Genomic DNA, 23,783 nt, shown 5'->3' on the forward strand with positions numbered 1-23,783 from the left:
ACTCAAGGGTCCCAGGTTCGATGATTCCGGTCAAGGGCATGTACCTTAGTTGCGGGCACATCCCCAGTAGGGAGTGTGCAGGAGGCAGCTGATCGATGTTTCTCTCTCATCGATGTTTCTAACTCTCTATCCCTCTCCCTTCCTCTGTGTAAAAAATCAATAAAATATATTTTTTTAAAAAATCAGAATTATGGCCCTAACCGGGTGGCTCAGTTGGTTGGAGCATTGTCCCGTACACCAAAAGGTTGGGGGTTCAATCCCAGGCCTCCATGGGAGACTTCCATGCTAGAGGGCAACCGATTGATATCTCTCTCTCACATGGATGCTTCTTTCCCTCCCTCCCTCCCTCCCACTCTCTGTAAAAATCAATGGGAAAAAAAAACCCTAAGGTGAGGATTATAAAAACAAACAAACAAAAATTATGGGAACAATGCTTTGTCTGAAGTAAAAATAACAGGGAAGTATAAACAATCCTAGTAACTACATTTCTTATTGTTCCTTGTCCTGTAATCATTATTAAGAAGGAAGAGTAAGCTAATTATAAGCATAGTTATCCTTTCACATGTAAACTCTGTTGTAGTTACCTGTTATCTACATTTGGAACTTAAGACTTCCAGATCTTAAATTCAGGTGTCATGAGCAAGTAGATATTAATAGGAAAGAACATACACAGTCTCTTCATGGTAAAAATGATATATAGTTGGATAACTTATTTTTATTAGGATGGAGACATTATTTGGACTTTACAACATTGGTTAGTGTTCAGGTTAGCCTTGATGTGCCCTGCCCCCCCCAGTCTATATATGTTACAATTATAATATTTGTGTATTCTAATTTTCTACACAGGATGAAACAGAGGTTGGTATCCTAGTGTAAAGGCCTTGTGTGGAAAGTTCTTACTTCCAGCTAAATTAACTGAAGTTGTAAAACTGCACAGAGAGACTAGAGAGCCAATATCTTTATTATACAGAAATGTGAAGGCCATATGCTTTAAATGAGAAGGTGATATGCAATGGACATTCTGCAGATTCAAGACATCTTCCTTTTATTGTGATACAATATAAAAATAAACACGACTAAGAGTTGTGAGAAAGAACTCAACTCAACTTCCATGCCCTCCAATTAAGCTGAAACTTTCCACAGGAAAACCTGGTTTCAATTCATGCCAAATTGTTCAAATGGAAAGAAAAACTAAGGCAGGTAGAGATAACACATGGACTGGTTTTTGAATTTTTAGAGAGCCAGACTAAAGCTCTACTTCACCTCACATTGAGAGTTGGTTTCATGTTAAAATTTATTTCTCTAGTTACCTAAGTGATAACTGAAGTGGAAAAAAGAAAGTTGAGCTGGTCAATTTTGGGGGTGTTAAACAGGTTTAGAAAGGAAATGGAAATTATGATTCATTTAATTATTTCTGATCAGGAAGATTTAATATCAACTCTGAGTCACCTGTATTAGCCCTTTGGCAGCCTATTTCTCTGTAATGGTGAAGAGGCAGGACCCATTACAAGTACTAGCATAATAAATGCTTGACATTAGCACAATTTGGTCCTCTATTTCCAAATACTGAACTTTATATCAGCATGCTTTTGGGAAAAAAAAGGGGGGGGCATGCTTTTGACATCAAACTGACCCTCCACATAGGATTTTTCTTAATAAGCTTCTCTTTGCACTCACTACTAAATTGAAAAAACATTTTAGAGATTTGGCTAGAAAGATGGTTGTGGATTAAATATAAACAAAATTATTTCCAGAATGTTTAAATATAGATAGAATTTATTAATTTATGCAGAAAGCAAAAAACAGGGAGCAAAGAAAACCTGGAGTTTAGATATATTATCTAGATTCAGGATGCTGCTATTCAGCAATTGAAATTTACAACTTTCTCAGTTCAATCACAGCAGAAAGGTTTAAAATTGTCTGGAGGAATCAGGATAGTCATGTGCGAAAGGGTGGAAATATGATACCACTTCCTTCCCTTAGAAATTGTAATGCTGATTGCATGAAGGAAGTGGTTGAGATACATATATATATATTTTTTCACTTGGATTTCTGTCCAGTGATGGAGTAGGGTAATGCTAAGAAAGAGGTTAGAATGTATTTCTGGTTATAAGGCTATGAGAATCAGGTAATCAAATTTGGAATATTCTCATTAGGTTAGAACAAGAAAGTGAGAAAATCACTAACAGGAAATAAAATCCCAGAGACTACCTACTCCAAAAACTAGTTTGTTTCCATTGACCCTTATTCAGAGAGGCAGTCATTTCAATAAGCTACATTACCTAGCAGAGCCTGAGAGACAAAGACTGAAAACATGTATTTTAGATAGAAAACAGACTTTAAAAAATGTAATAAATGGTTTGCTCTACATCTCATTCACAATCTGTGGCTGGAGAACAGCAAACACCACTTAGATAATCTTGCTTATCCAAAAGCACACTAGGTTGAAGTAAACTAAGAAATGAGAGAAAATGTTTATTGGGGATGTGTGGGCTCACCCCCAGTTTAGTCACCTCTGGAGTGGAGGTATAAGGAGAAATAAAGTCTGCTTATAAAGGTCAAGGTCTATGGAGAAGCCCTGAAGTTGCTTTCCCCAAATCACAAGTCTGATTCAAGAGAAGGAAAGAAAATGATGAAAAACATCTCATCACACAAAACTCAGTGATAGTGTCTCTGATAGTCACCAGCCCAGCAGGGGAAAAAGGAGAAACCCACCTGCTGGCTTTAGGATTTATTGAAGGCTGCCAACACAGCCCAGATCATCTCTGTGGCACTGTGCTTTGTCCCTTCCACTTCAGGGTCCAGTTCTACTAGGTCCTTGGCTCGATTCATTGCCACATCATACTTGTCATCTGTCAGAGAGGAGAAGACATTTTCTAGTACGTCGGAGGAGTGGGCTAGCACCAGGAGTGCTAGTGTTCGCTTGTCCATACGCTGAGGGTCATTTACCCACCGCTCTAGGACACTATCTTGAATTTTTTTCACTAGTCGCTGTTTCTCTGTTGTGTTGGTCACTGGATGAGTAGTCATATCAAATAGGAGGAAATTCTGCTTCTCCGTGGTTAGAATGCCCTTCTCTACTAGGTTCTTTGCAATTCGCTCTCTTACATTTCTCAGCTGGTATTGTAATTTGAAGGGGTTCCAGGTCTCGCCTATGGGAAAAGAAATGAAAACTTAGAACAACACTATAAACTAACCAGACCGAACAAGACATCTTTTAGAACATTCCACCCTTTAACAGCAGAATATACATTCTTCTCAAGTACACATGGAGCATTCTCCAGGAGAAACCATATGCTAGGCCTTAATAAATTTAAAACAGCCTTAATAAATTTAAAAGGACTAAAAATATACAAAGTATGCTATCCAACCACAATGGAATTAAATAAAAAATTATTAACAGAAGGAAATTTGGAAAATTCAAAAATATATGGAAATTAAACAACATGCTTTGAAATAACCAATGGATCAAAGAAGAAATCACAAGGGAAATTTAAAAAATACTCTGAGTTGAATGAAAATGAAAACATATCAAAACTTATGGGATGCACCTTAAAGCAGTGTAAAGAGGAAAATTTACAATTCCAAGTGCTATTCTAGGAATGATGTCAAATCAATAATCTAATCTACTTTAAGAAACTATAAAAAAAAAGAGCACTAAACCCAAAGCAAGCAGAAGAAAGGAAATGGTAAAGATTATAGTGGAAATAAACATAGAAAATAAAAACAATAGAGAAAATAAATCAAGAATTGGTTTCTTGAAAAGATAAATAAAACTGACAAGCCTAGACTGACCCAGGAAAAAAGAGAGAAGACTCAAATTACTACAATTAGGAATGAAAGAGGAGATATCACTATTGACCTTAAAGAAATAAAGAGGGTAATGAGGGGATACCATAAATAGAGAAAATTCTGACTAGATCAACAACAAGTAAATAGAGTGAATAAGTAACTTTAAAATTTCCCACAAAGAAAAGTGTGTCCAAGACAGCTTTACAGGGAATTCTACCAAATATTTAAATATAATGCCAATTCTTCACAAATCTTTCAAAGAATCAGAAGAGGAGGGAATACTTCCTTAATCTATATGATATTACTCTGATACCAAAACCAGACAAAGACATCAATAGAAAATTATACACCAATATCCCAGGTATAAAGTACTCAACAAAATACTAGCAAAGCAAATTCAGCAACATATAACAAAGACTGCATAACATGATCAGTGAACCATCTGTACCTAATTGAGCCCCTTTAATTTCTGCACTTCTTTTCCTGACCTAACTAAGTGTGGGACTTCTGCATCATTTTGAGCCATCTTACCGGTGAGTAGCTCTATCCACGTCTGGACAGTTTCTGTGGGTTCAGTGGCTTTGATGTGTTTGAGAGTTTCATCCAGTAAAACGTCACCTGTTGGGCTGTCTGACTTCAGCAGTACCTTTTAGAAAGAAGAAACAAGGGACCCTGGTTCATTCAATTCATTCAAATTAAAATCTTTCAATATACCATATGAACACTATTGGTTAAGTATTATAGAAAATGCAAAGCAGTATAATATACTGTCTCTGTTCTCAAGAAGTTGAAAAATTGCTCTAGCCGGTTTGGCTCAGTGGATAGAGCGTCCACCTGTGGACCAAAGGGTCCCGGGTTTGATTTCGGTACCTTGGTTGCAGGCTCCTCTCGGGCCCAGGCCTAGGCCGGGCCCTGGTCAGGGCTCGTGCAGGAAGCAACCAATCGATGTGTCTCTCTCACATCGATATTTCTGTCTTTCCCTCTCTAAAAATCAATGGAAAAATATCCTCGTGTGAGGATTAAAAAAAAAAAAAGTTGAATAATCTAGTATGGGGAGATAGTGAGGAGACAAAAATACATTTGATGAGGGCCCTAGTGACAAACTGGATATAAATGATAATGGAGAAAAGACTCAATAATGATTCTTTGAGTCTGGAAAACCTACTTGCAAAACAATCAATAAAGGTAGGAAAATCAGGAAAAGAAGCCAGTTTTGGGGAAAAGTTAAGTTTGGTTTTAACTGATATGGGAGAGCCAGTTGAAATGCCTAGCCAATAGATAAATATGTTCCTGGGGCTGACAAAAGAAGATAGGCCTGCCAGAACTGGTTTGGCTCAGTGGATAGAGCGTCGGCCTGCGGACTCAAGGGTCCTGGGTTCGATTCTGGTCAAGGGCATGTACCTTGGTTGCGGGCACATCCCCAGTGGGAGATGTGCAGGAGGCAGCTGATCAATGTTTCTCTCTCATTGATGTTTCTGGCTCTGTATCCCTCTCCCTTCCTCTCTGTAAAAAATCAATAAAATATATTTTTTTAAAAAAAGATAGGCCTGCCCGGCCAGTACTGCTCAGTGGTGAGTGTCAGCCATGAACCAGGAGGTAGCAGTTCAATTCCCAGTCAGGGTACATACCAGGGTTGTGGGCTCAATCCCCAGTAGGGGGCCTGCAGGAGGCAGCTGATCAATGCGCCCTAGCTGGTTTTGCTCAGTGGATAGAGCTTTGGCCCTTGGACTGAAGGGTCCCAGGTTCGATTCTGGTCAAGGGCATGTACCTTGGTTGCAGTTCCCCTGCCCTGGTTGGGGTGTGTGCAGGAGGCAAGCAATTGATGTCTCTCTCTCACATCGATGTTTCTCTCTATCTCTCCCTCTCCCTTCCACTCTCTCAATGGAAAAATATCTTCGGGTGAGGATTAACAATAGAAAAAGAGACATCAATGATGAGAGAGAATCATTGATCAGCTGCCTCCTGCACACCCCACACTGGGGATTGAGCCCACAATCGGGCATGTGCCCTTGACTGGAATTGAACCCGGGACCCTTCAGTCCGCAGGCCGAAGTTCTATCCACTGAGCCAAACTGGCTAGGGCTAAAAACATATTAAAAAAATTTTTTTAAAAAAGAAGATAAGCCTAGGATTTAGTAGTTAGTATATGGAGGTACTAGATGAAGCTGTAAAGGTAAATGATATCTTTAAAAGGATATAAGTTACACAAAGGGATACAAACTTGAGACTTAGATGTTAAGGAATGGAGAAGTAAAGGAAATAGGGTACAGCTAGAGAAGCAAGTGAATCTATATATATAAAAGCCTAATATGCAAAGTGTCCCTTCAGGAGTTCGACCAACTGGGAGTTCGATCGCTTGCTATGACGTGCGCTGACCATCAGAGGGTGGCGCGGAATGAAGGAAGGCCCTGGCTGGCGGCTGGCAGCCAGGGAAGGGAGGCCCTGGCCGGCAGCTGCAGCCGCTAGGGACCCTACCTGTGCAGAATTTCGTGCACTGGGCCTCTAGTGTAATATAATAGAGGCCAAGAATTAAGAAAGTTTCAATTAGGAGAAGGTGGTCAAAGTGTCAAATGCCACATAGAGGTTAAGAGAGACAAAGACTGAAAAGAAACTGGTGATACATAAGAATGTGGTTTCAGCGCTAAATGCTAAGTATGACAGTGAAAGTGTGAGTAGAAAAAAATAGAAGAAAATGGAGACAGGAGTATGGCTAACATGCTGCAGAGGACTTGCAGAAAATGAAAGGAGAGAAATTAAATGATTATCTGAGGATGACCAGAGTTTAGCAAAGACTGCACCTGACTCACATGTTTACATACTCCTATATAATACTCTCTTCCATGTTAGAGCTATAGCTATGGAGGAATAACCAACAGCACCCTAAATGTGATTTTCTGCATAGAAAAGAAAGACAAAAGTATGAACTTCTTATTACTCTTGAGACTATTGGACCCTTGGATTTCTCCCTCTGATATAGAATAATTAAACCTATTAGACAATGGGACAACTGAGTCAGTGTTATTTACCTTGTCTCACTACTCAAATCTTTCTACTCCTCCAAAATGGACCATTGGCACCTGCCCTTTCATAAACTCAGAGAATGTCACAGAGGATGCTGTACCTTTCTGTCTAGTAGTCGCTTCTTACGCATGGTGGGGGGTTCCAGATAGATACGACCCCGCATGGCCAGCTCTATCAGGATGCCCCCTCGCAGGCCAGATGATATGCAGTCATTCCAGAAAGATGTGTAACCCTAGGAAAAGAGAAGAGAAAGAATGTTCTGAAAGAGATAGGGACTTGCAGGAAGCACCCTAAGAATGGTATACTCTGTTGTGATTTGTTTCAGGTCATATTACATGAACTCAAAGCAAAGTATACAATAAAGGAATCTCTATTTAATTCCCTTAACCTACCCCCTCCCCAATTATGATTTTCTGTCTGACTTTTTAAGTTCTTTGTGTATTTGGCTATTAGTTAATAATTGGCAAATCAAACTTTAATTTTTGAGAAGAATTTTTAAAATCTGTTTCCATGACACTCCAAATTCAGTGTAGAATACAAATGAATTAAATAGAAAAATTTACAAACCATTTGAGTTTTTTACTCCTCCAAGATATGTATTAATAATACAAGCTATTTTGATGGGTGATATAGTTGAAATCCAGCTCTAACACTGACTAGTTAAGTTCCTTGGGTATGTGACTTAACCTTTCTCAAGTGATTATTTGTATGTCCTCATCTGTAAAATGGGGCCACTAATATCTATCTTTATAAGTTTGCTGTGAGGAATGAATGAAATGTCATATACAAGAAAGAATTTATTACAGGGCCTGGCATATTGTAGGCACTTAAATGTTAGTTTCCCTTCCCTAGGTGCTATAGAAGATACAAAGACATGTACGAAATAGCCACTGTCTTAAGGAACTGAAAATCTAGCTGGAAAGACCATGCAAATTTCAGCAAAGTTCTGTGTTAATATAAAATTTAAATAAAAGCTCGTTGTAAAAGCAGAAGAGATAGGCATAAATGACTGTTGTAAGTTTGGTTTAGATGATAGTTATTCAAATTATATAAGTCACTTTTAGGCTAGAGTAGTCAGGAACTTTCATGGGACCTGAGCAGTGGTTTGAAGAAAAGGTTGAATTTGGTAGAGAGGGAGGGTTTTCCTCCAAATTCCACCTATTCTTCAAGAGGGCATTTTAACTAAAGTGTCAAGGAAGGAGGTCTCAAATATGTTTAGAGGTCTAACTCAAGGATTTAAAGAGAAATAATGAGATCAAGTTGGTTGGGGCCAGATGGTTGAAAAGCCTTGATGCTTTGAACTTTTTATTGAAAGGCAGTATTGAATCTTGAAGGTTCTGAGCAAGGAATTATGATGAATGCAAGGAACACCCATCAGAGCTGTTCAACACTCTTTAGCTATCTTTGGTTATGGCAATACCTCTCACTGGAGAGAAGCTGGGTGAGATGTTGGCAGGGACAGTTTATCATGGCTTTAAAGCAACCCCAAAACTAATTACTAGTAATAGCAGTAAATAATTTTTTATTAAACTTAAAAAATTTTTTCTTCATTATTGCTTTGGAAATTAAATACTCCACTTTTCTTTAGGAACATTATCCTTGACATTTTAACATGCAGCACAACAATTTAAAATTAATACAAGATCAGATTTATTTTTTAAATGAGTCAATATAGTAACCACTGTCCTAGTTGAGCAATATTTTTTTTTTAACCTCACAAATTAGACATTATTAGCAGCATCATTACTTTATACAGGTAGCACTTGTTTAGATTTACTCAGATGCTTACCAATTTCCTTGCTCACCATTCCTTCTTGCATCTCAGACCTCCTTTCTGGTACCATTTTCCTTCTTCCTAAAGTAGAATTTCCTTAAGTGAAAGTCTGTTGGAGGCAAACTATTTTGTTTATCTGAAATGTCTGTATTTTACCATCATTCTTGAAAGACAGTTTCTCTGGACATAAAATTCTAACTTGATAGTTTTCTCTATCACATTAAAGATATGTCTTCCTCTTCTAGCTTCTATTGTGCAAGTGAGATCTATTATTTTTATTGCTTGTGGTTTCTTTGCGGTTGATTTGCCTTTTTCTTTGGTCCTTTAAGACCTTCTCTCTTGATGTTTTGCAGTTTGATTACAACATGACTGTGTGTGCATTTACTTATCTTATTTGGGATAGGCTTCTTATATCTGTAGGTTCATTTCTTAGTTTCTTTTGATTCTTTTATTTCTTTAAATAAAAGTAGTACCTTTGATTCTTTTATTTCTTTAATAAATGTCACATATATTTTATTATCTGTTCTGAAGTCCTTGAATGACCTATTATTTGTTATTTCTCCTGATTCCTTCTCATGGGTATTTGATTATTTGTATGACTGATGATATTTGATTAAGAGATCCATATTTATTTTTTTGTGAATCTGAAAGATTGTGGAGACCTAAATTGAGGATGTCTTCCTTCAGAGAGGAAGATGTGCATTTGCTTCTGCTAACAGTTGGGCATGGGAGGTTTGAGGGAATGCCTCACAACTGGGACCACATTTACATTTAGCTTCCTGCTTTTATCTTAACCCCAAGATTTATTTCTGACCACCAAATTCCTGAATCTCTGAACTGATTTGGCAATTTTCCCCAGGGCAAATTAGTTTATTGCTTACCTCTAGGATTTAAATTTTTTTTGGGGGGGGAGTGGGGGGCTCTGAAGATTTCCTTTACTTTCTATTACATGTTTGAAATTAAGTTTACTCAAGACTTAATATCTGACCCCTATACTGACAGAGGTAGGGGTTTTCCAATTCCATTATTCCCCTAGCCAGGATGATCTTTAAGCTCAAATCTAATTATATAACTCCCTTCCCCTCTGCTTAAAAATCTTTCAAATACTCCTCTCAGTCAAGTCCAAACTCCTTGGTATAGTAAAACCTCACTATAATGGACTAATTCAGGCAAGGGGGTGTCCCTTAAAGTTGAAAGTACATTATTAATAAAGCAGGTTTTCTGAACGCCTATGTTAAAAAATTGACAAATTAGTTAGTTTACTTGTTTTCACTTATGTACACACATTTGGTTAATTAAGTATGTATGAAAAATTTAGTTTCACAGAGAAGTTTTCTATATGTATTCCAGCAATTTTAAATTTATACTGAATAGGTCTAGCAAACGTGTATTTGCCAGACACCGTGGGTAAATAAATGCACAGGGCTGGGAGGAGGCTCAGTGCACGTGGGAACGTTGGCCGGCTCCTTAAATCTGCTGCAGAAAGTCACGCCACTAGATCACAGAACCAGTTAGCCTTGCAATGTAGTGTGATCACATGCTAGTCATTCAATATACACTGTTTACGAGCAGTGACTCTTGGATTTAAATATGTAGACTATAGTTGTAGATATGTAATATTTATTTATGTCAACAAAATTACTACAGTGTTTTTTCCAACATATGGCCTATTCACTGAAGTTTGTTAAAAGTTATAGCGAATTAATAACAAAAAATAACCTGTTAATGATAAGCAAATCTTGGTTAAAAGCATTTTAAAATTAACAGTGTGGTACTTTTCACAGGGCATACAGATCGAAGTTTTCTCCATTAAATCCAAAGTCTGTTAAATCAAGGTCCACAAAATCTAGGGTTTACTGTATAGCACTCAAACCAGGAGGCTATTTACTATTCTCTTTCTGGCCTCTTTCCCCTAAAACACTATGCTCTAGCTTTCTAAAACTATTTTAAGTACTCTTAATGCATCATTTTTGCCTATTGGCCTTTGCACACACAAAGTTGTTGTTTTTTAAAAAATATATTTTTATTGATTTCAGAGAGGAAGGGAGAGGGAAAGAGAAAAAGAAACATCAATGATAGAGAATCATTGATCAACTGCCTCCTGCACGCCCCCTACTAAGGATAGAGCCCGCAACCTGGGCATGTGCCCTTGATCGGAATTGAACCTAGGACCCTTCTGTCCACAGGCCGACGCTCTATCCACTGAGCCAAACCAGCTAGGGAATAAAGTTTTTTTTATTTATTTTTTTATTTTTATTTTTTTAATATATTTTATTGATTTTTTACAGAGAGGAAGGGAGAGAGATAGAGAGTTAGAAACATCGATGAGAGAGAAACATCGATCAGCTGCCTCCTGCACATCTCCCACTGGGGATGTGCCCGCAACCCAGGTACATGCCCTTGACCGGAATCGAACCTGGGACCTTTCAGTCCGCAGGCCGACGCTCTATCCACTGAGCCAAACCGGTTTCGGCATAAAGTTTTTTTTAAAAAAATATTTTTATGGACTTGAGAGGGAGAGAGAGAGAGAGAGAGAGAGAGAAATATCAATGATGAGAGAGGATCATTGATTGGCTGCCACCTGCACGCCCCACAGTGAGGATCGAGCCTGCAACCTGGGCACGTGCAACCTGAGCATGTGCCCTGACCAGGAATGGAACCATGACCTCCTGGTTCATAGGTTAATGCCCAACCACTGAGCCACGCGGGCTAGGCCACACACAAAGTTCTGTCTAGAACAGCGGTTCTCAACCTGTGGGTCGAGACCCCTTTGGGGGGTCGAACAACCCTTTCACAGGGGTCGCCTAAGACCATCGGAAAACACATATATAATTACATATTGTTTTTGTGATTAATCACTATGCTTTAATTATGTTCAATTTGTAACAATGAAATTGGGGGTCACCACAACATGAGGAACTGTATTAAAGGGTTGCGGCATTAGGAAGGTTGAGAACCACTGGTCTAGAAGAACCAATACTTTTCTTTCTCCTACAGGATTCACATCTTCCTTGTAACCTTCTCTCACATTGTCTTTCCCTCTACCATCTGGGTTAGGTACCTCACCTGGGTGTGCCTAAGTATATATACTTCTCCCCTATCATTTAGTATATCACATTGCAATCAACAGTTTGCCCTCAGACTATAAATTCCTTAAGGAGAGAGTATCTGATTGATACATAGTATTTCTCTATAAATGTTTCTTGAAATATGTTTCAAGAATTTTATGATTGAAATATGTTAACCTGGTAAACACTCAGCTTGAACCATACATCCCTAGATATATCCAAATTTCCTGAGGGCCTGATTCTAGACTCAAAGCTGGGATTACTTCCCTCCACTGCCTGCCTCATGGCTACTTCAAGGACAAAGTAAGTTTTTTTTTTAGGTTAATACTTGGTTTTATACAATTTAGTAGCCTAATTAAGGTTAAACTATAACTTATGTCAGAATAAGTAATTTACTTAGGTCATAACTTTACTAGTATATCCTGGTGACTATAAATTTCAACAGGTGTGCAAACATTTCAGTTGGTATTAAAGCCATTAGAAGAAAGTTTTCCTTTGTTTTCTTATTTCTTCCTAACTATATACCTTCTGTTTCAGTGACAGTGATGTCAGATTGTCAACAGAACGGTGAGAAGCATGGTAAATAAAGAAACAGAGACCAGGATGTAGAAACTGTATGTTTTTTAATACTACCCTTTTCTCATCCTAGTAGCTCATAACACGCAAAACTCTTAAATGAGTTTTTAAACTTCCTTTTTATTAAGTCATATACCATAATGGAAAAAGTATAAAAGTACACATGTGGAGTTTTAAAAAATAATTATAATTCTAAGGTCCATTTTCCCTCTAAATATATGTAGCTGCCTCAGTAAATTCTCAATCTACAATAAAGATTCTGTGTTAAAGGGCCACTGCTTTAGTATGCAGGATGATCTAGCACATACATGCTAAAGTTTACCACTTAATCATTAAATTTAATTATCTCAAATACAGGAGGGAAAAGAGAGAAAAATTCTCTCTCTTCCCCCCTTCCTCTCTCTAGAATAAAAAAAGGAAAAAAGAAGAAATATTCATTTGTGTATTGGTTGAACAAATTCCTAGAAGAAACTTTTGAATCAAAGAGTATACATATTTAAATTTTTGATAATGTCATTTTGCTCTTGTGAAAGGCTGGGCAATGAGATTTCAATAAATTCTGTCAATATCTTATGACGAATTTCCACCTAGTCAAGTATTCCTTATTCAAACTTCCTTGAAGATACACCTTAAAACAACTCTGGCCGTAGTCGGTTTGACTCAAGTAAATAGAGCATCAGCCTGAAGACTGAAGTCACAAGTTAGATTCCAGTTCAGAGCATGTACCTTGCCAACCAATTGATGTATCTCTCTCACATTGATGTTTCTCTGTCTCTCCCCTCCCTTCCACTCTCTCTGAAAATAAAAAGGGTGAATTTAAAAACAAACAAACAAAAAACCCCCAACAACTCTGAAGGTTAAAAATGTTAAAGTTGCCTGCATGACATAAAATGCAAAGGAACTTAAAGCATCATTTTTAATGCTTATAAGGAGTTTTTAAAAATAATGTTAGAAAATCCTTATGATAAAGTTAAGTGAAAAATAGCCAAATAAATAATTGTGTAATCAAGATTACTGCAATTATGTAAAATACTTTAAAAAATGGTTTTCTAATTTTTAAAATGGTTTTCAATTCCCCCCCCCAAATTATCTACATTAAGAAAATGTCACTTTATTAGGAAAAAAAATCAGAAACAAATCCTTCCCTCCCCCCAAATCTGAAGTTTCGACATTAAATTGCTTAATTTTTCATGAAAGAAGGAATCATAAGTGTATTCCAGAAGCTTTTTCTATATGGTATGCTCACACCTCAGAAGAGCAAAACGAGGTAAATGCAGGTACATTTTTTATTTTCAAATAGCCCCCCCCCCGATTAAATAGTATACATATATTTTAGAAATTTGAAAATAAAAAATAAAATAAAAATGACTCATAAATTCCATCATTCTATTATCATTTGGGTGTATATAAAATCATATTTTTCTTTATACATATAATACACATATCTTCTCTCCTAGCCACCAATTTTCCCATCTGTTTCTTCTTCCCCAACCTTAATTCTGGGGCTTTTCTTCATAGAACAGCAGTGTGTGAAAATTATGGAATGGATGTATGCATACATTATAAACTTTCATAGTGGAGAATAGAGATAGAAGGGGCAAACCGGCACTGGGCAATACAATTTTGTTTTAAATCTTCACCCGAGGATATTTTTTCCATTGATTTTTAGAGAGACTGGAAAGGAGGGGAGGAGGGAGAAAGGGAAATATGGATGTGAGAGAGACACATTAATGGTTGCCTCCGGCATGTGCCCCAACTGAGGAGGGATCAAACCTGACCTCCAGAGCTACCATATTCAAATGTCCAGTTTTCAACCAAAAACCCCCAATAATTACAGACATTTAGAAAAACAGTTCTGAACACTCTTAAGTTATACAAACAACATATGAAGGGGAGATAATCTCAATTCCAGGTATTTCAGAAGAGAACAGTGTACATTAGGGGGTTGGAAGGTTAGGGAAAGGCAGGCTCTCAATGAAAGAGTTTAAACTATATTTTCCTATTGTTAGAATAGGGCTTTGGTCTTTCAGTTTATTTCCTTTTGTACCAATAGTAAATAATTCTTTGGGGTTATATGACTGGAAATAATAAAAACAAAACAGAAGTTATTTTTTAACAGTCTAGGTTAATAAAAACCACAAAACTTGACAAACGAGTCCTGATACACTTCCTTATTCACACTTGTCAGCAATAGCTACTAACAAGAGATTTATTGTTCATTTTGTTCAATCAGGAAACTAAAAGGTCAGGTACTGGTCTAAGTAATCTTTTAATCTTTTAATTTTAAGAAAATGTTTTAGGACTGAGCAACTTTCGAAGAGTAGCATTTTTTCCATCTATAGTCATTCACTGACAAGTTATGTACTGACTTACTGATTTTTTAAAATTTCTTGACTAGTTCACTGAAAATTTTTTTACCAACTTAGAAAAGCTTGAATTTCTAGTCTTCCACTGCTAATAAATTACAATGAGTGAATTATAACCAATAGAAAATCATTAGTAGCTTGAAAAAGCTTAGCATGAACTTGTTTTATAATTTAAGATAAAAGTGTTATCCAGTCTACTTTTATCATTTTTTTATATGTATGAATAATGGCATTGTTTGAAAGAACATAACTAATCAGTACTAGAATATTCTTAGCAGCATTGTTGATAAAAGTAACTCCTGAATGTTCATTAGCCAGTAGTATGAGTGAATGGTGGTATATTCAGATAACAAAATATTATATTGCAGTGAACTGAATTAAATTATATGCAGCAACATGGATGAATCTCAAACATCATACTGAACAAAAAATATATAACAGTATTAACCCAATAACATGAATTTTAAAAGGAGGCAAAACTAAAATACTTTGTTCAGGGATATATATACATGTACAACTACAGGAGGAAGGGCAGCATGTGATTAGAGAAGTGCACAAGAGGATGCTTCTAGGATGTTGATTGTACTCTACTGGTGGTGGTTACATGAATATTTGCTTTAAAATTACTTGTTAAGCCCAGCCGATGTGGCTCAGTGGTTGAACACTGACCCATGAACCAAGAAGTCACTGGTTCGACTCCTGGTCAGGACACATGCCCGGGTTGTGGGCTAGATCCCTGGTGGGAGACGTGCAGGAGGAAGCTAATTGATTTTTCTCTCTCATTGATCTTTCTATCTCTCTATCCCCCTCCCTTCCTCTCTAAAAATCAATAAAAAACAAAAAAATTACTTGTTAAATTGTAAATAAGTGCTAAATACTTTTCTAGATATGCTATATTTCACAATTTTAGAAAAGTTAAACAATAAAACACAGAGCTGTGTGTCTAATTCTGTTTGGTAGTTAAATTTCAAAACATCCGAATTTATTTAAAGGAGGTAGGATGCTTTCAAATATGGGCAATTGTTCCAGTTGCAAATCACTAAAATTATCACAAACATCCCACTTACGTACTTTTTTCTTACAACCTGTCTCTCCACAGACTTTTTTAAAAAAAATATTTTTACTAGTGACCTAGTGCACAGATTCGTGCACATTGAAAGGAAATTAATTAGGGTCCCTCGGCCTGGCCTGCAGGGATCAGGCAGAAACTGGCTCTCCGACATCCCCCGAGGGATCCCGGAGTGAGAGAGGGCACTCTGTAAAGTTGCTGTTTGGACAGGGTGTGGAATGCAAAAGCAAGTGTGCAGTAAACCAGATTCAGGGCTGACAGTGCCTCAGCAACAACATAACCCACAGCTGAAGGTGGAACTGCACAGCCAGCGAGGAATCAGGCTCCCTCCTCTCTGGTTTCAGGTCTGTCACCCGAGAACCACCACTGCCAAGTCACTGCAGCTCCGCAGCTCTGCACTGAGTGTCTGCCCCATGGTGGTCAATGCGTGTCATAGTGACCAGTTGGATGGTCGGACACTTAGCATATTAGCTTTTTATATATATACTAGAACCCCGCTGCACGAAGATTCACGCAATAGGCCTTCCTTCCCCTAGCTGCTGGCACCGGTTTTCCTCCGGCACCCGGGACCCAGGCCTTTGGTATAGCTGCAGCGGAGAAGCCAAGACTCTTCAGTCTTCAGTCTTTGCTCCGTGCCTGTGTATGCAAATTAACTGCCATCTTTGCACAGTTGATCTGATTGGCTGGTGGGCATAGCAGAGTGACACCAATTTGCATGTTTCTCTTTTATTAGTGTAGATATATTGATTTCAGAGAGGAAGGGAGAGGAAGAAAGAGAGGGAAACATCAATGATGAGAGAATCATTGATTGGCTGCCTTCTGCACACCCCTTACTGGGGGTTGAGCCCACAACCTGGGCATGATGAAAAGCTTTTATGTCCCAGTGCATAGTAAGTATTCAATAAATGGCAATATTAGGAGAAAGCTTTGCAAAACAGGAAAGAGGGTTAAAAAATATTATCCACAAACTAAAAATATTACCATCAAGTCAAAAGCATTAATAGGCTCACTCCTCTTATAGGTAACTTAATAATAAAGATTCTCATAAAGGGAAATTTTAAATATACTAGCAATTTAATTAAAGCATTAGTTGTCCATGAGTCAGTAATATCTATAGCAAAATTCTTATCACAGGCTATAACAGGAAATAAATCTATTTTATTTTAGTCAGGCTGGGACTCAAATTTAATTTTCTCAGTTGAGGTCAGTGTTATTGAACTGAGATAACATCTAATTTTAACTGTACTTGAAAGGTTAGATTCTTTAACATATATTTAAATTTCCTGATTATTTTCATAAGACAATGAAGCTTAATATTTTAAAACCAGTCTGTGGCCACTACTCCTCAGAAGAATCTTAAGAAAGGGATGACAGTAATATTTGACAAGCAATTTGACTATATGGCCTACTCTCATTCCTTTCTAGCCCCACAATTCTTGAAGTACTAATCTCTTTGTATTATCTTCCACTTACATGCTTTTGAAACAGATGTAATTTTTCAAAATTATAGTATTGATTTATAAACAGAAAGTCTTATGGAAATCTTCAGCAAAAGTTAATTTTGGGACTTTGGGATACAAAGTTTAACATTTAGGATTTTTCTTTGACACGTCACAAACTCAAACCATGTAAAACAAGAAATAATACATAGTAAAATATAAACGCAGAAACAAAATAGAGCGAAAATATCACTAAGTCCTTAATTTGAACACAACAATGAAATGAGCTTTGCTGTTTTCACTAGGCTAATCCTCTTTTGCTTAAAGGAAAGAGTCTAAATGTCTCTGCCTAGAACTCAAAATCCTCCATACTCTGAATCTAATATGTCAATTTTGATTCTCATTGTTCTCCAAGAACAGAGCCTACTTCAGTCATACTGGTTACTTAGTTATCTCCCAAACTCATCAAGTTCATGATACCTTTGCTTACTCAGGTTCCCCTCATCCACAATGTATTCCCTTCTCTCCATTTCTATTAATCTTACCTATTCTTAAAGGCCCAGCTTGTTTTACTCCCTTCTATTCTTCCCCAGATTATTCCAACTCATGATGATCTCTCCTCCCTTTAACTCCCTTGGCTCCTATTGTTCTAACATGGAAAGACTTGCTGTTTTTTCTTTAAAAATCTTTTGAATTGTGAAATATAATGCACACATAGGAGAGTACACGAAAGATAAAAACAATGAATTGTCCCTAAGTCAATATCCATGAAATATCCCACAAGTACAGACACAGAAAACTGCTAGTACCCAGAAAACCCCCTCAATTCGCTTTTCTAATGACTAAAACCTCCTCTCCCCTCCCACAAAAATGTAACCACTCTCCTAACTACAGTAATCCCTTTCCTGCTGTTCTTTATAGTTTTACCATCTCTGACATGCAACCGCAAATATTATAGTTTTTTGAATTTTATATATATAGATTCATATAGTATGTAATCTTTTGTGTTTGGACTCCTTTACTGAACATTATATGAGAATTATACATGTTTTGTAACAATGTTCATTTTCATTCTAAAAATATACTCATTTATTTAATATATTTTTATTGATTTCAGAGAGGAAGGGAGAGGGGGAGAGAGAGAGATAGAAACATCAATAATCAAAGAGAATCATTGATTGGCTGCCTCCTGCATGCCCCACACTGGGGATTGAGCCTGCAACCCAGGCATGTGCCCTTGACTGGGATCGAACCTGGGACCCTTCAGTCTGCAGGCTGACGCTCTATCCACTGTGCCAAACTAGCTAGAGGTATACTTATACTTATTTAAATAAATATACTCATTTTTATCCATTTTACTGTTGATGATCCTTTGGGTTAACTTTTATCTCCAGTTAGAATACAAATTTCTTGGGGGCAGGGACTATTTATGCTATTTTATATTTACTTTAGTATTTGCATAACACTAAGCACACAATGGGTGTCCCCAATCACACTAAATATTGATTAAATAAATCTACTTTGGGAAATAAGAAGAAAATGAGTAGAACTGGAAATCAATGTAACATTTTTAGAGATAGTTATATAACTGGCATTTTGGAAAACTACTACTACTACTTTAACATATCCAAAGGTTTGACCTCTTCTGTTTATTTGCACCTAAGGATTTATCCTTTTTTAGTCTTCTTGAGACAACTGAAAGCTAAAAACTTAATTTAGCATATTCAAAAATGAAATTAGAACAATTAGAAAAGTAATTAATTTTTATTTGCCCATCTTTGTACAGTATCTCACCAATATGTTGAGTACCCACTATGATTATAGCTCTAACTGAGATGCTTTATTTTTTAAATTCTATTTCCCTAAGTTTATATCAACTACTATAAATTTAGACAAACGAAGACAAGTCTAGAGGCAGTTTCTCTACAGGACAAAAGCAAAAATCCAATATGTAGGGTCAGCAGGAAATTAATAATTTCTATTCAAAACTAAAACGAAATAGCTTCTTAGTTCTAATATGCTCTGCTTCTATAGTCAGTGAATGTTTCCTCCGCACTTATGTAAGCATTTCAAAACAGTATTTATACCATCTAATCTTCAGACCTATTCTGACATTCTTTTAGAGAGTCAGTTTTGCTTTTTTGCTTTTTCATTTATTTACCTTTCTTTAATCCTCACCTGAGGTTATAAAATTAACCTTAGATAGAGAGGAAGGGAGAGAGAAAGATAGAGGTAGGGAGAGAGAGAGAGAAACATCAAAGTAAGAGAGAAATATCAATGGCCACCTGCAGTAGGAGCCCCAACTGAGGATCAAACACAAAACCCAGGTATGTTCTCTGACCGGAATTAAACCTGCAACCTTTTGGTGCAGGGGACAATGCTCCAACCAAATGAGCCACCGGGCCAGGGCTGGGCCTTCTTTCTTAATTTAATAAGAGGTTATTTCAGTATCACTATCACTTGGGACACTGTAACTACAAAAACTTTTTTTTTTTTTAAATATATTTTATTGATTTTTTACAGAGAGGAAGGGAGAGAGATAGAGAGTTAGAAACATCGATCAGCTGCCTCCTGCACATCCCCCACTGGGAATGTGCCCGCAACCCAAGTACATGCCCTTGACCGGAATCGAACCCGGGACCATTCAGTCCGCAGGCCAACGCTCTATCCACTGAGCCAAACCGGTTTCAGCACTACAAAAACTTTACACTGTGTTATATCTTCTCTTGTATCCTCTAAAATTTTGGAATAATTTTGTAATTAAATTACACTTCAAGTAATTGCACTTCTGGATTTTACCCTCCGAGTATCAGCTAACCGCCAAAATTCCTCATTCCTCACTAAGATGTCCACAGCATAATTCTAAGGCCAACCTAACATTAATACAAATATTCTATTCTATTACTTCCTAAAAACATTTCAGTATTTAAGTCTTTGGGATGGCCCAGCCGACCCAACTACATTACCTCTTTATCTTTTAGTCCCAGGAGCAATACTTCTTCCATAAGAGTGAGGCGAATATCCTTAGAGTCTCCAGAGTCTTCATTGTCTGAACTCCTGTCTTGATTAGTATCTTCCTCACTTTCTACCTTCTTTTCAGAGTTCTTGCCTACTTCCATACGACGGGCACGGTGAGTTAAAGTGGTCATTCTGAACTGTTTCTGGAAGGGTGATGAAAAATATTTATAGTGTGCTTATGTAAATAAATACATATAGATACTTATACATGCATACCAAAATGTATATGAATAAGAAATATTTATAACTTAGAGAAAGAAAGGAAAGAGTAATGACCAGAAAAATTAAGTGGGTAACATAATTCAATATCTTCCAAAGTACATAACTTAAATACACAGAAGGCACTGGCAAGAAATCAAATCAGTAATTTTAAAGACCAGTAGAAATAATCATCTTTTAAACCTGCTGATTTCTTGTGCATAATCTATAACCTAGGAGTGACTGTCAATCATTGTGACTCCTCTTTCACAAAATGGATCCTCCCCAAGTTAAATAATATGGGGCAGCAAAAAACTGTGAGCATCCAGTCCAAATATGCATATGATAATTTATATAGAACTTCTATAAACATTCAGTGGCACATTATAAAGCATACACAAAAAATTATAAAGTAAAAAGTTTAAAAAACTAAATAGAAATAGATGTTCTAATATTTTCTTCCCAAACCCGAATGACTCAGTTCATGAACTCACTTAGGAGATCACTACTTTAGAGAATAACACTCAGAAGATCAAGTGTAGTAATTCCAGAAAACTTTCATCTCTATCCATCTTGCAAACAAAACAGCTACAAACAAACAAAAATACCGGCAAGAGAATGTTAAAAGATTAGCAAATTCTTTCTAAAAAAAAAAAAAAAATCAAAGCACATGCCCTTTTATACCAAGCACTACATTTGTTTTAAAATCTAGTCAAGAGAAATTGCACTGTCATTTGTAATGAAGTTTAAGTTAGCTTACTTTGAGATAAACCTAAATGCCAGTTGTTAAGATGATATACAATAAATATTTTTTTATCAGCAATTGTTTAAAAGAATATATTTTGCAACATCAAAAGAATGCATTCAAGCCCTGGCCAGTGTGGCTTAGTTGGTTGGAGTGTCCTCCTATGCACAGAAAGGTTGTGGGTTCCATACCCAGTGGGGACGTTTAAAGGAGACCACTGATGTTTCTCTTTCTCTCTCTTCCTTCCCCCTCTCTCTGAAATCAGTAAAACATATCCTTGAAAGAGGATTAAAAAAAAAAAAAAGGAGAAGAATGCATTCAGGAACCTCTGCGACTGAATCCCATTCTATCTTTTCTCAACTATTTCCCATTAATTCCAATTCCATACTGTGAACAAACCATTTCTCAAACATGTGCCATGTCTTTCACCTCTGCTCCTCTGTACATGTAGGAGTTCTCTCCCTTTCCTCCTACTCTTTAAATTCTACTCATTCTTAAAAGGCCTATTGAGGCTTAAGTGAGTCTCCTCCATTACCCATGTCCCATGGTCAGAATTGGTCTCTCCCTCAGCTGTACTTTCAAAACTTTATTTATACTTACTTACTTTAAAGTATTTATTATAGTCTGGCTGTCTCTCAACTGTAAACTTCTTGAGGGCAGAGATATTGTCTTCTTAGGCTTTTTTTATTCTCCATAGCAACTAGCACAAGGTCTTTAACGTTGTAACTGCTCAATAAATATATACTGATTAAAACGAATTCTCAGAAATGCATGTGAACATTTAAAATAGAAATACAAATTAAGTGACTTACAAAAGACTCTTTGTACAGGACTATATTTCAAATATAATTCTTGGTAGGAGGTGGAAAGAGTGAAGGACGAAGAGAACCATGAAATAAATAAAATGCTTAAGGGCATTAACCTTATCTGGCACTGTGAATAGGGCTTATTTCCTAACCCAGTCCAAGAAACTTTAAATCTTGGGGGAGGGGGAGCGGGAAAGAGGGGGGGTTTCTTTGAGAAATGAATCTCCCCTCCCCGTGGACATTTACTAGTTAAAAATCCTATTTAAAAAAAGGCAAAAAATTTAAATAAATCAAAACCACCTTTTCCCCATAAAATAAAAAATTTGGAGGGTTTTGGTTTATTTTTTGACGTTACGAAATGCATTTCCCCGGTTGCTTACCTGACGTTACTCCTGGGTTACGGCCCGAGGGAGGCTGCAGCTTGCACTCTACTTTAGGAGAACACCTGTCCTCCACCCCAGTCCCCTACCCTTGTCCTAGTAGGTGAAAAACTTCCCAGCCAAGGAAAGAGCACAAACTTCCTGATCCTTCGCTGCAGAAAAGGAATAACACATCAGCTTCCTCAGGATCACTAGGCAACCTACCTTGGTGTTTCTTCATTGGACCAATCAGAGACCGCCATGGTTAAGTCCAGCCAATCGGAGCTTACGAGGGGAGGCTCTCCCCCCTCCCCCCCATTGTGTTGCGATCCAGACAAACACCACTAAAAGGAGGCAGGTTTGGCTTGAACCTGACAGCTGGTCAATCCAATGAAGGAACCTCGGTAGAATAGAGGAGAGGCCTGCGCTCCCAAGCCCCATCGAACCGGCCAATCCAAATGTTAAGTAAGCTAGCTCCAGCTGCCGAGCGAGAGGTTTCCGTTGGTCAATCTCAGTGTAACAGTGTATACTAGCACAATAAAGTGAGATGTGTTGGGATACAATAAAGCTAATAATAAACATTTAAAAATTGGTTGTGTTTGACAATTAGCTTATTCCTAATTATCCTGTTCCAGAAAAGCCTGATGTGGCTCAGTTTGTGAACCTTTATTTGGTTTACATTAAACAGGATGGGTACTTTTCTACCATCACATACATACCAACATTCTCTGTTTAACGCTTGTTACTAGCAAACCTATGAATAATGTATGTTTTTAGAATATGTCTGCTGAAACCACAAGAGGCAAGCAGACCAAGTTTTAAGTCTTCTGTTTCTAAAGCAAAGGAAATGTCAAGCCTGGAACCATGTCCAGGGTTTCTCACTAAGGGCACAGTGTCTTTCACACCAACTCAAAAATTCTAGGAAGTGTGCTCAACTCTTGCAAAGTAATATCTACCGAAATGATCTCGAAATTAGTGCCTAAACACTTTCTGCTAAGTATATAAAAATTGGAAGCCATGAAAGAGTATAGATGCTTAACAATATTTTATTTATGCTCTGCAAAATGCCAGACTTTTAAAATCAGTTACCATTTTTCTTATAGTAAAAAATTTTTTTAAAAAAGGTAAAGTACCAATATTCAATTATACATTATATATTATCATGTTAATACACTATATCAAACTACTGAAGAGAATTGTTTTAAGAACACAATTGCAAACAAAACCAGTTAAATGGTATAGTTTTAACACAAGTAAAAAGTTAATTCCTTCCAAAATATAACACCAAAATAAACATTATTTGTTTCAAAAATGGCTTTAGAGGACCTTAAAAAATTAATGTTTGTTTAAAGAAAGTGTCCACTAAAATGGAAGATAGATCAATATTGAGTAGCTATTAAACAGAATCAATTATGACAATGGTTCTTTTGGTTTTATTAAAAAGTTCTATTGGATTTGTCTTAGATAAGTTTAAGGATCACAATATGATAGCTAAGAATTCATTTTAGTGTACTAACTGCTTAAGACTACATATAAATTTCCAGAGGTAGGG

General features: G+C 37.0%; 1 protein-coding gene across 4 annotated transcripts; it reads right to left on the reverse strand.

Moving 5' to 3' along the window:
- Positions 1-695: 695 nt before the first annotated feature.
- Positions 696-22,433, reverse strand: GOLPH3L (golgi phosphoprotein 3 like). 4 transcript variants are annotated; one of them, XM_023759294.1, is made up of 6 exons: positions 22,253-22,419; positions 21,672-21,792; positions 20,072-20,266; positions 6,914-7,045; positions 4,324-4,438; positions 696-3,152 (listed from the first exon to the last, which is right to left on the reverse strand). In XM_023759294.1, the coding sequence occupies exons 3-6, from the start codon at positions 20,252-20,254 to the stop codon at positions 2,725-2,727; spliced, it is 858 nt and encodes a 285-aa protein (XP_023615062.1). In that variant the 5' UTR covers positions 20,255-20,266; positions 21,672-21,792; positions 22,253-22,419; the 3' UTR covers positions 696-2,724. The 4 variants fall into 4 exon arrangements, with proteins under 4 accessions (XP_023615062.1, XP_023615061.1, XP_006095277.1 ...); XM_023759293.1 differs by having other exon boundaries at positions 21,667-21,792; XM_006095215.3 differs by lacking the exon at positions 21,672-21,792 and having other exon boundaries at positions 22,253-22,433.
- Between the last annotated feature and the right edge of the window lie 1,350 nt (positions 22,434-23,783).

Source organism: Myotis lucifugus, unplaced genomic scaffold, assembly GCF_000147115.1.
Source record: "Myotis lucifugus unplaced genomic scaffold, Myoluc2.0 scaffold_151, whole genome shotgun sequence".
Lineage (NCBI taxonomy): Eukaryota > Metazoa > Chordata > Mammalia > Chiroptera > Vespertilionidae > Myotis > Myotis lucifugus.